The sequence below is a fragment of the Gadus morhua genome, chromosome 11 (assembly GCF_902167405.1).
Source record: "Gadus morhua chromosome 11, gadMor3.0, whole genome shotgun sequence".
NCBI classification, from domain to species: domain Eukaryota; kingdom Metazoa; phylum Chordata; class Actinopteri; order Gadiformes; family Gadidae; genus Gadus; species Gadus morhua.
In genome coordinates, this window is record NC_044058.1 from 22759857 (window position 1) to 22772356 (window position 12500).

Consider the following 12500-nt stretch of genomic DNA (forward strand, 5'->3'; position numbering starts at 1 on the left):
TGACAGAAAGAGAGAGCGACAGAGAGAGAGAGTTACAGAGGGCATAAAGAGGGCATTCTAAGGAGGAGGAGGTGACTCATCAGTTTGTGTTGAGCGTGTGTGCGTGCGTGCGTGCGTGCGTGTGTGTTGATGCCGGCAGCCTCAAGAGGCACATTCAAACCTTCCACCCCCCCCCCCCCCAAAAAACCAGCAGCAGACATGCCTCACCCCCCTTCCTCACCCCTCCCTCCAACAAGCCCCTGCCAATGGTACCCATGTCCTGATTGCTCTCGTCCAATCAGCTTGAATTGATATGACGGGCAAGCAGGCTCCTGGATCGGACTGTTTTGTGTTACTCCGGATGTTTCTGTGGTCTTCGCAGGGCTGCTGTCTCTGTGTGGACTCTGAGTGTCATGTGATATATTACCGCCACACAGCCCGGTGGGAGAAGTGACAGCTACGTCTGCTGTGTTTAATTAACACCGACACACAGGGTGTTGACTTCACCGCTACAGCATGCTAACAGCTGATAGCGATAGCATGCTGCATCCTAACACTGTTTTGGTAGCCAAGACAAAATGAACACAATGAATCAGCGCTTTGTAAATAGTTCCTTCTGAGTTTTCGCTGGAGATTGACACTGCATGTACATATATTTGTAGATGTTGCTCTGGTTCTATTTCATGTAGGCTACGCCGTCTAGGCTTCACCTTATGGGCTTGTCCCGTGCGCGTGCTTGCGCGCACTTAAAAATGTCAACTATGCACCAATCAACGTGGGCACCGCCCACATTTCCCACGGCACCGTGTATATAAGGTGGCGCAAACCGCCGCCCATCCTCCCTTTTCTTGCAGCGATTTGTAGGAAGATATGACTTCCAACCCTAAGATGACCGGTGGCAGCGGCGTGGGCGACCGGAGAGTGTTCCTATAAGAGCTGGCGGGACCTTTTCAGGGCCTCAGACGACGTCTTTCCTGGTTCTGCGTCCGAGTTCTCCCGCTCCGGGGAGCTACGGGTGGGGACCCCTCTACTCTGAAGGCCCCGGTGAGGGCTTTCGCTGACTTCACCAACGTGGAAGGGTGGGCTGATACTCAGGCGAGGGGGATCCCTCGCCTGGAGCCTTCCCTAGCAGCGCTTCTCTCTCTGGGCACCGGGTGGCGTCCTAACGAGAAGCCGCTGCCCCCCGACCGCCTTCAGAAGCAGATTACCGGCCTGACGGACAGGGTGTTCGTCTGTGCCTCGCAATCTGCGGCGGCGGTAAACAACATCGCCCTGCTCTCCTCTGCCCTGGTCTCCTTGTCGGCTGGCAGGGAGGCTTACAGCCCCGAGGAGGCCGCGAGATGGCTGACGGTTTCCCGCTTCTCCAGCGCCATCCTTTAGCTATGCCAGCCGATAGCCGTTCCGGCATATGGCGTGGGCCACAATGATCCAGAGGGCCATATGGCTCTCTCACACTGCGGTTCCGGAACGAGAGAGGGCCAGCCTCGTCCAGGGCCCATTAGTTCCGGATGGACTATTTGGGCCCCGGTTCTTGGAGGTGCTAGCTCACCAGGGGACCGCCTCCACCACCAACCCCGATGCGGCAGCAGCAGTCGCAGCAGCAGCAGCCGCCGCCGCAGCCGAGGAGAGCAGCACCGCGGGGCCTGAAGTTCCGCAAACTTGCTCCCACTTTTTCTTATCCCAATAAAGAAAAGAAAGACCGTTCGACCGAACAGCAGTATATACTCCCTAAAGAGCGATATTCCTTTAGATGACCTCTTTCCCCCACTCAGCCAGATGGCTCTAGGGTGGCGGCCGGACGGCGTGTTTACATAACCTCGGGTTCACCTGCTTCTAAGAAGCGGCGACCCTTTGAGCTCCGTGGGCGGACTGGAGACTCATTACACAAGCCCGTGGATACGGACGCTTGTACTAGTTTCCTAGTTTCCCACACTATCCCCTCTACCTCCCTTCTACAGTCTGTGGAAGGTGAGAAGACGGGTCTGCGCGCTGTGGTTACAGCCAGCGGACAACGCGCGGTCATGAGTGTTACGGCTGGACGGCTTGTTGCCTGCGTCCAGACAGCTCGCTGTTTGTACAGCGATTAGCTCTGTAACGACTACCATGCTCGCTGAGCCTCCTCCCTTTCATGGGATGCCCCCCTTGGTCCACACACTGTGTGGAGGCAGTAGGGGCCGAGGAATACGGGTTATTCCTGGTCAGCGTTCCTCAGCTGTCAGCTCGCCCTCTCTCCGACCGCTATGCGTGTTGGCTAGAGCGGTGCGTTCTACCATCGTGATTGGACAACACGTTGAGATGGGGTCATCCCATACAGTTCAAGCGCTGTCCCCCAGCCTTCATGGGGTTGGTGGAGACCAGGCTACGGGATCCAGCGGCAAGCACGGCTCTAGCAGCAGAGGTGGCCCGTCTCTTGGAGAAGGGGGCCATCACTGTCCCCCCCCCCCCCACGAGTCCCACCTAGGGTTTTACTCCCGCTACTTCCTGGTTTCCAAGAAGTCATGGGGGTTGAGACCTATTCTGGATCTTCGTGTGTTCAACAGATTCGTTGCCGTGAGGAAATTCAGAATGCTCATTATCAGAGCGCTGCTCCGATGTGTGAGAGGGGGTGACTGGTTCACATCCCTGGATCTCAAGGATGCTTACTTCCACGTCCCTGTTCGGCAGGCGCACAGGAAGTTTCTCCGTTTTGCCTTTATGGGGTGGCGTACGAGTACCAGTGCCTGCCATTCGGCTACTCCCTGGCCCCGCGCACCTTCTCGAAGTGTGTGGAGACGGCGTTGTGATTGCTCAGGCGTCAGGGAAAGAGGGTTCTCTTCTACCTCGACGACCTACTTATTTTGAGCAACTCAGAGGAAGCTGCGAGAAGGGACACCATGACGGTTATAAAACATCTCTCTTTCCTGGGTTTTGCCATCAACTGGGAGAAGAGCTTCCCGCTCCCCGGCCGGCAGATAGTCTACTTGGGGCTTTGCCTAGACTCATCCGCCATGACAGCGATGCTCTCGCCTCCTTGGCGAGACGCCATCCTGTTGGCACTCTCCCGCTTTCGCGTTTTCAGAAACGTGACCGCACTGTCCACCATGTTGTGCGCCTGTTAGGGCTGATGGCAGCCGCACATCCCATGGTGACCCTGGGTCTGCTCTTTATGCGCAGACTCCAGCGGTGGTTTGCTCGCCAATGGTTGGACCCCGTGCGTTGGACCTCAGGGTGCTCCTCCTACCCCGTTCAGTGTCACCAGACCTGAAATATTAGGGAAACCCCCCCGCCCTTCTCAGGGGTGTTCCCCTGGGCAGAGTGACGTCCTACGTAGTGGTCTTCACAGATGCCTCGTTGACGGGTTGGGGAGGAACGTGCCTCTCTCACTCGGTGGGAGGCGAGTGGCTACAGTCCACATAAATGTGCTGGAACTCGTCGCTGTGAGGAAAGTGCTGTTTCATTTCTTTCACCTGGTACTTGGCCGCCACGTTCTGATCAGGACAGACAGTGTGTCGGCGGCGGCGTACATAAACAAACAGGGGGGAGTGCGCTCCTCTGCTCTCCATCAAAAGGCGGTCGAGCTCTAGCTTTGGGCTCATCAGTATCTCTTCAGTCTGAGAGCCCTGCATATCGCGGGCGCCCAGAACTTCGATGCGGACCTCATGTCTCGCGGTCTCCGCCGCGACGAGTGGCGGTTACATCCCGACATTGTCAGACTGATCTGGCAGAGGTTCGGGACGGCTCAGGTGGACCTGTTCGCGTGCGGGGAGAACACACACTGCAGGTGGTGGTTCTCTTTCAACCCTTGGGATCTTCTTCCGTTGGGGGTGGATGCATTGGCGCACACACCTTGGCCGCGGGTTCTCTTGTATGCGTTTCCTCCGCTCCAGCTGATCCTTCCTCTTCTGGAACGGGTCAGACAGGAGAGATTGTCCCTGATCATAGTGGCTCCGGAGAACCGCTCAGCTCTGTGGTTTCCAGAGCTGGCGGCGCTCTCGCGGAAGGCGCCCTGGCCGGTACCGTTCAGACCGGATGCGCTTTCACAGGCCCATGGGAAGGTGCACCACCCGCCCGATGTATCGGGACGGCTATTGGTGTGGCTCCTGAGAGGTTGATCCTGCAGGGCAAAGGTTTGCCTGAAGCGGTTATCAGCACTATCCAGGGTGCGCGTGCTTGCGTTTCTACAGCACTTATTGGAGAAGGGTTTGGCTTTTTCCACTATCAAGGTCTATGTGGCAGCTGTTTCGGCTGGCCATGCGGGCTGTGATGGTGGACCGATCTTCGGCCATCCACTGGTCAAGAGCTTCTTGCGTGAGGCTAGACGGGTTAGGCCTGTTTCGCGCATGCTTACACCATGCTGGGATCTCCCCACCGTGTTGCGTGGGTTGTCCAGGGACTCTTTTTCGAGCCTCTGTCTCAGGCCCCTTTGGATGCCCTGTCCTTTAAAACGGCGCTCTTATTGGCTTTGGTTTCTGCCAAGCGGGCCTGTCAGCCCGAGCTGCTTGTTGCTTTATGAGGACAGCTCCGTTGCGCTGCTCAGACCTAATCCTGCGTTCCTCCCTAAGAGCATTAATAGTTCTTTCCGGTCAAGAGATATTGTGCTTAAGGCTTTTCACCCTCCGCCTCATTCTAGTGAGGCGGAGGCGGAGTTGCATCTCCTGTCCCTGGTGCGGGCGCTGGCTATGTACGTGAAACGCTTTGCCGTGTTCCGCTCCACACAACAGTTGTTTGTGTGTTATAGCGACGCTAGCAGGGGCCGCGCTCTCTCTAAACAGCGGTTTTCTCGCTGGGTATGTGAGGGTGTTTGCTTAGCCTACGCTCGGCAGGGCTTAGCGCCACCATTGGCCGTTAAGGCTCACTCCACACGGAGCGTGGCCGCTTCAACGACTCTACTCAGAGGTGTTCCGGTGGAAGACATTTGCGCGGCTGCGTCCTGGTCCTCCCCCGGCCCCTTTGTCCGTTTTTACATGTTAGACATGTCCAGGGGCTCACTCTGCAACTCTGTGTTGGAGTCCGGTGCCCCTTCTACGGCTTAAGAATGGAGGCATGTTCTTTTAAGCGGCATCCTTGAAATTCCTCTCGCCGTATGGCGAGTTGGACTTGACTGCCAGTACTTCTCTCCTGCCGTTTTTAGAGTGGAAAGCGGACTAGAGAGGTTCCTATTGGCTCGCCGACTGATGAGTTGGTTTTGTCTGCCAGTATGGCACTCCCGCTGTTTTTTTAATAAGTAACGGACGAGAGAAGCTCCTTGTTGGAGGGTCGAAATCCGTAGCTCCGCCCCCAGTGGTAGCGGACCTAATGGAAACCGTATTACTCTGGTTTTTCCCTTCACTTTTCATGGATTCCATGAAGGACGATTGGGGCCGAGTCTTTGCAGACTCACTTTTTTCTCTTGATCATTGCCTTGCTTGATCTAGGAGGAAAAAAAAATATTAAGCTGTTGTGTTTTGCACATGCTCTGCTTTTTTGAGTCTTATGTGCCCTGGTGACTTAAGTTTTTTGACTGGGTTCCAGCAGGAGTACATTGATTGGGCTCCGCTCGCAGCTTCACCTTAGCCCATAAGGCAAAGCCTAGACGGCATAGCCTACACGAAATAGAACGATAGTTATGATATTATAACTCTAGTTCTATGATTGTAGGCGTAGCCGTCTAGTTTCCCACCTGCTGTACCCTCCAAATGCTGAAAGAATTGCGTGGAGGATGGGCGGCGGTTTGCGCCGCCTTATATACACGGTGCTGTGCACATTGATTGGTGCATAGTTGAACATTTTCAACTATGCACCAATGGGACAAGCCCATAAGGCGAATCCTAGACGGCTACGCCTACAATCATAGAACAAGAGTTAGAATAACCTAACTATCGTTTTGCATTCTTGTCTATATCATATCGTATTATGTCCCTTAATTCTGTACCTAATTCATTGATTTCAATTTTCATATATTGGCAATGGAAATGTGATTTTCCCACACTCATAAATATCCTTTATTGAGCTGGATTATTGCATTGAGGGACATGAACATGAATCTATGAATATCTCCTGGAATCAACTGCAACATCAACTCTGAGCTATTTTACCATATTTCATCATTTCATTAGCGCTATGATGATAGCCTGTCTACCTCCCTCTCCCTCTCTCTCATCCTCCCTCTCTCCCTCCCTCCTTCTTTGTCTGTCTGTGTGTGTCTGTCTGTCTGTCTGTCTGTCTGTCTCGCTCCCTCCCTCTTCCTCTCTCTCTCCTTCTCTCTCTCTCTCTCTCTCTCTCTCTCTCTCTCTCTCTCTCTCTCTCTCTCTCTCTCTCTCTCTCTCTCACTCCCTCTCTCCCTCTTTCTCCCTCCCTCTTTTCCTCCCTCTCTCTCTCTTCCTCTCCCTCTCGCTCTATCTCTCCACCCCTCCCTCTATATCTCTCTCTCCCTCTCCGATTCTCTCTCGGCCATCTAAACAGCCTCCCTATCCTCCAGATGAAGCAGTGAAGAAGATGATCAGGGTTAATTATCTGAGACTTGGGTCCGCGTCCATCAGCGATATGGACACCAGCGAGCGACAGGACAGCCAATCACAGGACACCCAGTCACCCGTGCTCCTTAGGACGCTCGCCACTTCCTGTTTCCTGTTGTCCTAACTTCCCATCAGATCTCCGACACCAAACGACACGATTCATTTTTAATAACGCTTACCGGCCGAACAGCGTCGGTGTTCGTGGCTTCTGCCGTCACGCGTGACAGCGGCGTGTCTTGTGATCAATCATCCCCGCGTAGCGGCGGCGGTGGCGGTTTCATCATCGCAGATTAAAGGTTTTTTAATGGACCGACTGCCTAATGGACTGAATTTTATAAATTGCTTTCTCTGATAAGCTCTGTAGTCCACTTAAAAAACAATCACACACCGTGTTTGCCTCATACGTATCCATGTACACACCCACACACACACTGATACACATAAACAAACAGCACACACACACACACACACTAGGGTGGTGTCTGTCGTGCAGAGCGAACACTGTTCCTTGAACAGTAAGAGGATTGATGCCTTGCTCAACCAGAGAACACCTAAGAATCAAACCAGAACCTTTTACCCAAAGTCACAAGCAATGCGTTTCAGATCCATGTCATTAATGATTAGGTAAGGGTCAGGGGCATCTATCTCATGGACGCCCACAAGTTAGGGGTTTGAACCCAGAACCATTTGGTGGGGAGACCAAAGCCCCCCCAGCTCCCTTTCCCCCTGAACAGCGACGTGTTCCGAACTTGACGATCAGGGAGAGAGGGGGAGAACAAGTGATGGAGAGAGAGAGAACGAGAGATAATGGAAGATAAAGAGAGAGAGAGAAAGATACATAGTAGAGAGTGGGGAGAGAGAGAGAGAGAGAGAGAGAGAGAGAGAGAGAGAGAGAGAGAGAGAGAGAGAGAGAGAGAGAGGGAGAGAGAAATTGGCAGAGAGAGGGAAAAGAAAAGAAAAGAAAGAGAAGAATGAGAGACAGAGAGGCAGGGGGACGAGAAATAGGGTGACGGAGAGAGAGAAACAGGGGCAAGGGGTATCCTGCTTATGGACGCCCAAAGGGCATGTCGCCGCCCCCCACTCACCGATCAGGGCCCTCTTGCGGGTGCGGACCCCCACGCAGTCGGCGGAGCAGGGGGTGAACTTGGACCAGCTGGTGAGCTGGCAGTCGTCCTGGCAGGGGATCACACAGCGCTGGGTGGCCGGGGGCATGGAGCGCGCCTGCAGCAGACACTCGGCCAGCTCCGCCGCCGCCCCGTCCAGACGCCGGCACGACACCGCTGGGGGAGGAGAGGGGGAGACGGGGGAGACGAGGGGGAAGGGGGAGACGGAGGGAGGGTGGGGGACGGGGGGGTAGGGCAGGGGGGAGGGGGGGGGGAGACGAGCAGGAGGCGGAGGGAGGGCGGGAGACAGGGGGGGAGACGAGGGGGAGAGAGTAATTTAGCGGCGTTACGATGCGGCCATCAAGAGAAGGTCAATTATCCGCTAAACGAATGATGAATTTCAATTAGCTTTAGTGTTTATCACCATTGAAGCATTTAAGAGACACGTTCATCAGGAGTGACTGGGGGTTCATTCAGACACACATCAGCCAGGGGAGCAGCGTGTGAGCGCATTCTGCTCCAGGGGCCCCTACAGGAAGACTGTTCACACTGGGGGGAACGGGGCCGTTTGGCCAGAGCCACGAACAGGATTGCTACTTCCTCTATTGAAGTACTTAGCAACAGTTTACTTGGCAAACAAACAGTGTTTGGCACCTCAGTGGATCAAAGCACAGAGTATCTTGTAACGTCTGTTTCGTGCAAGTACTTAGCAGATGAGTTCCTCATGTCAAATCTCTCGAATCAATTAACACAGATCCGTCAATACAGACCAATTTACTAAGACAGAGAATGAACAATGTATCGGTATTGAGAGATTGAGTGTTGTTTGTCATCTCAAAGATGGAGGACACATAATGCACTGCAGTGTCTCCTGAACGGCTGTCAGAGCAGTTCATTCGTTTTTTTTCATCGTCCCGACTTGGCCCGCCATATTTGGGCGCGTAGGAAGCTGTTTATTATTCCAGCCGGGTCTCCGCAGTGTGCAGAGAGAGGTGGCGTTAGGAGGCAAGGCTTCAGGGAGAGATGAAGAACATTAGAAACACTCTCCCGGGAAATAAATGAAGCTGAAAAATAGACCAGAAATATATAATTATGTCAGCTCCCGTGGGACTGGCAGGGAGGTTCAAAGTGACACAAGGCAGGCGCAAGCAAGTGCACGCACACACACACACACACACACACCTCTCTCTTACTCAAACAACCATACACACACACATGCACACACACACAGACACACAGACACACACACACACACACACACACACACACACACACACACACACACACACACCTACACACACACACATCAACATAGACACACACGCACACACACTCTCCTCCCTCTCTCACACGCACACACACACACACACACACACACACACACACACACAACCGATACACAATCACACACCTCAGACACACACACACCACAGATACACATCGCACACACTCGCCATGCCCTGGCGCCCTGCCATGTGTGTGCTCAATAGAGCAGTATTACTTGTGCTGCTGTGATATTTCATGGCGCTGTACGGCTGTCCTCCAGAGCAGACATAGTGAGGGATTATGGAGCCACACAGAAATCAATCTGTTAGTACTGCTAGCTAACACCTCCGGGAGCTGCTATCAAGTTTGGAGCGCTTCCATTTGCCTTGAGTCGGCTCCATGACTTATGTGGGTGTTTGTCTCTTGCTGTGTGTGCGTGCCAACATGCATGTTTGTTTGTGTGTTTGTGTGGGAGAGATTGAGATACCTGGATGTTGTGTGTGTGTGTGTGTGTGTGTGTGTGTGTGTAGTGTGTGTGTCTGTGTCTTCATAGTGTGTCATGGGTATGAGTATGAGCATGTTTGTGTGTGTTAGTGTCTGTGTGCATACATGTCTTAGGGGTTCTGTTCATACAACTGTTTGGGGTTCTGTGCGTGACTAAAAGCCGACCACACACACATCCGGTTGCTCATTTCTTCTATTTTTCCCGGCTGGTTTGTCAGGGAGGCAGCGGTGCTCAGCGAGGAGGGAAACGGCCTTCCGTCTCATTTGGTTTGAATCAGCTGTGATCAGGGCTTCTCGATTCAGCTTCCTGAGCAGAGAGAGACCCCCGCACAGCCCCCTGAGACTAATACGCTCACCTGCTGCCAGCACACATGTAGAGGGAGCGGTGGCGAGGGACTGAGCACACAGGCAGCTCTGAACTCTCTGCTCTACGCAATTTGCAAATGTGTAGGAAGAAAGGATTTCTTCCCGTGGAAATTCCTAAAAATATGTATGTGAAAAATGCTTATAATGTCGACATTGTTTAATGTTTTCGGGAGAGGAAACGATAATGAGAGCAATTTATAAACACATTTCTTTGTTCTTGTTCTGAATCCACTGCTGAGCATTTGTATTGCTGATTTGCATGGAAAGCGCTCCACAAATAAAGCAGGATTTGATTTGTTTTATGAAAATTATTATTCTGCCTGAACTTTCCAGGCCCCGGACTCTGAAGCAGACAAAAAGTGTGGAGAAAGTTTCTTCTGCTCAACAGAGATCACATTCAGAGATCTCAGGAGTGACACCTCCACCTTGCCTCCCCTATTTCCACCTCGCAAGATATTAACGGCCTCTCAATGTGCAGTCCGAAACAAAAAGTCTTTGCAGTGGGATTTGAACAGAGATTGTTTTAGCAAGAGGCAGAAGAACAGGGTTGAGGGTTGTTGAAGGGGATGGTGAGTGGTGGGTGTTGGGATGTGGGGATGGAAGGATCATGGTGGTTGGTCTTGAGGTAGGTGGGGGATTGGTGTTAAGGCGGGCGGGTCTTTAAATGTGTCAGGTCGGGGTGTGTGAGTGGTGGTGGAGGGTTAGGGTTAGGTATAGGGTTAGGGTTGTGAGTGGTGATGGAGGGTTAGGGTTAGGGTTGTGAGTGGTGATGGAGGGTTAGGGTTAGGGTTGTGAGTGGTGATGGAGGGTTAGGGTTAGGGTTGTGATTGGTGGTGGAGGGTTAGGGTTAGGGTTGTGAGTGGTGATGGAGGGTTAGGGTTGGGGTTAGGGTTCTGAGTGGTGATTGAGGGATGGTGATGGGCTGGGGGGAGGGACTTGTTCTCAGCAGGCCCAGTACCTCTGGTCTGAAGCCCCGAGCCGCAGGACTCCTGGGCCCCTGGGCTGAACTGACGCAGGAACCAGGGCACCAGCTGGCACTTCCTCCACTTGTGGGTCTTCCACCTGGGGTGAAAGGTCACACGCGTTAGGGGGGGTTGTCCGTGGATGTTGGGATGTGATCATGCAGCCGTGTTGTGTTTGCCGATAGAGAGCGCTACTTCAGCAATTATGTCGGTACATTCCAAAATGTGTGAATCTAAAGGTCACGTCCTCGGGGACCAGAACCTGAACTTCTTAAAGTTCAGCCTAAATTCTTAAAGTCAACCTTAGGGTTAGGGTTAGCTTACCACAATGAAATTGTGTGTGTGTGTGCGTGTGGGTGTTTGCGTGTGGGTGTGTGTGTGTTTGCATGTGTACATGCGCGAGTGGGACTGTCTGTCTGTGTGTGCATGCCTGCGTGCTTGTGTGTCGATAAGTGTGTGCGCACGTGTCTTTGTGTGTGTTTGTGTGTGTGTTTGTGTGTGTGTGTGTGTGTGTGTGTGTGTGTGTGTATGTGTGTGTGTTTGTGTTTGTGTCTGTGTGCTTGTCTGTGTGTGTGTGTGTGTGTGTGTTAGTGTGTGTATTTGTGTGTGTGTGTGTGTGTGTGTGTGTGTGTGTGTCCACACGCGAGTGTGTGTGTGTGTATGTGTGTGTGTATGTGTGTGTGCGTGCGTGTGTGTGTGTATGCGTACGTGCGTGCGTGTGTGCGTGCGTGCGTGCGTGCGTGCGTGCATGCGTGTGTGTGCGTGCGTGCGTGCGTCCGTGTGTGTGCGTGTGTGCGTGTGTGTGTGTGTGTGCGTGCGGTACCTGTAGCCGGGGCAGACCTTGGGGGCCTCACAGTCCCTCTCCTCCTCCAGGGGTTCAGGACAGTCCTGGCCTCCGTTGGCGGGAAACTGGATGACCAGCCGGCTCCGAGTCTGCTTCTGTTTCACAGAGCTCACCGCTAGAGAGAGAGAGAGAGAGCGAGAGAGAGAGAGAGAGAGGAAGAGAGGAAGAGAGAGAGAGAGAGAGAGAGAGAGAGAGAGAGAGAGAGAGAGAGAGAGAGAGAGAGAGAGAGAGAGAGAGAGAGAGAGAGACAGAGAGAGAGAGAGGATGGTTGATGGTTGATCATTCACCCTTTTTTCCATCCATCCATTCATTCATTCATTCATACATCCAGGCATCCATTCATCCACCCATTGTTTAATCCATCCCTGCATCAATCCGTCCACATTTACTTAATACTTACTTACTCAATCATCCATCCATCCACCCCTGGATCCATCCATCCATCCATCCATCCATCCATCCATGCAGAGCAGGCTCATGTCCCTGTCTACTGGTTACTGTGTGGTCAGGATCTCTCCGTCTACTGGTTTTGTTCTCCCCGGTCTGTGTACCCGTCGACCCCTGGAGTCACCCGGCCTTGATAACACACCCTCCTCACTCCGTCCCTCATATTTAATCACCACAACGTCCCTTTTTTTTTACGAGCCCTTCGTGCGGCGGCGGCGACGGAGACCTTTGATTGTGATTCACGGAGAACAGATGAGAGACGCCCGCATAAAAATAACGAGCTGAACTCCTAATCGGCGGGCTTCCATAAACAAGAGGCTCCGAGTGATCCCGCCGGTAACCACGGTAACCGGGGCCACATCCAGAGCAGCGTTTCACTCATTAAGCGGCAGAAGGCTGACAGCTGATGGGGGGGGGGGGGGGGGGCGTGCGGCCCCCGCCTCAAACAGTTCATTAAAACCCGACGCGTGTCTCTGGCTCACCCCCCGACCCCTCGGTCGGTCCGGCGCCGGGGTGCGCGGGCAGCGGCTAATTCTCCGAACGAGGTGAAGATATC

At 53.3% G+C, this 12500-nt stretch overlaps 1 protein-coding gene across 1 annotated transcript in view; it reads right to left on the minus strand.

Annotated features, from left to right (window-relative positions):
• The window catches only part of thsd7ab (thrombospondin, type I, domain containing 7Ab), an 86092-nt gene that overhangs the window by 32348 nt on the left and 41244 nt on the right, over positions 1 to 12500 (minus strand). The window contains exons 9-11 of the mRNA XM_030370385.1: positions 11477 to 11612; positions 10650 to 10753; positions 7538 to 7732 (exon numbers count right to left, since the gene is read on the minus strand). Coding sequence (XP_030226245.1) covers positions 7538 to 7732; positions 10650 to 10753; positions 11477 to 11612 — 435 coding nt within the window. The remainder of the gene's footprint in view (positions 1 to 7537; positions 7733 to 10649; positions 10754 to 11476; positions 11613 to 12500) is intronic.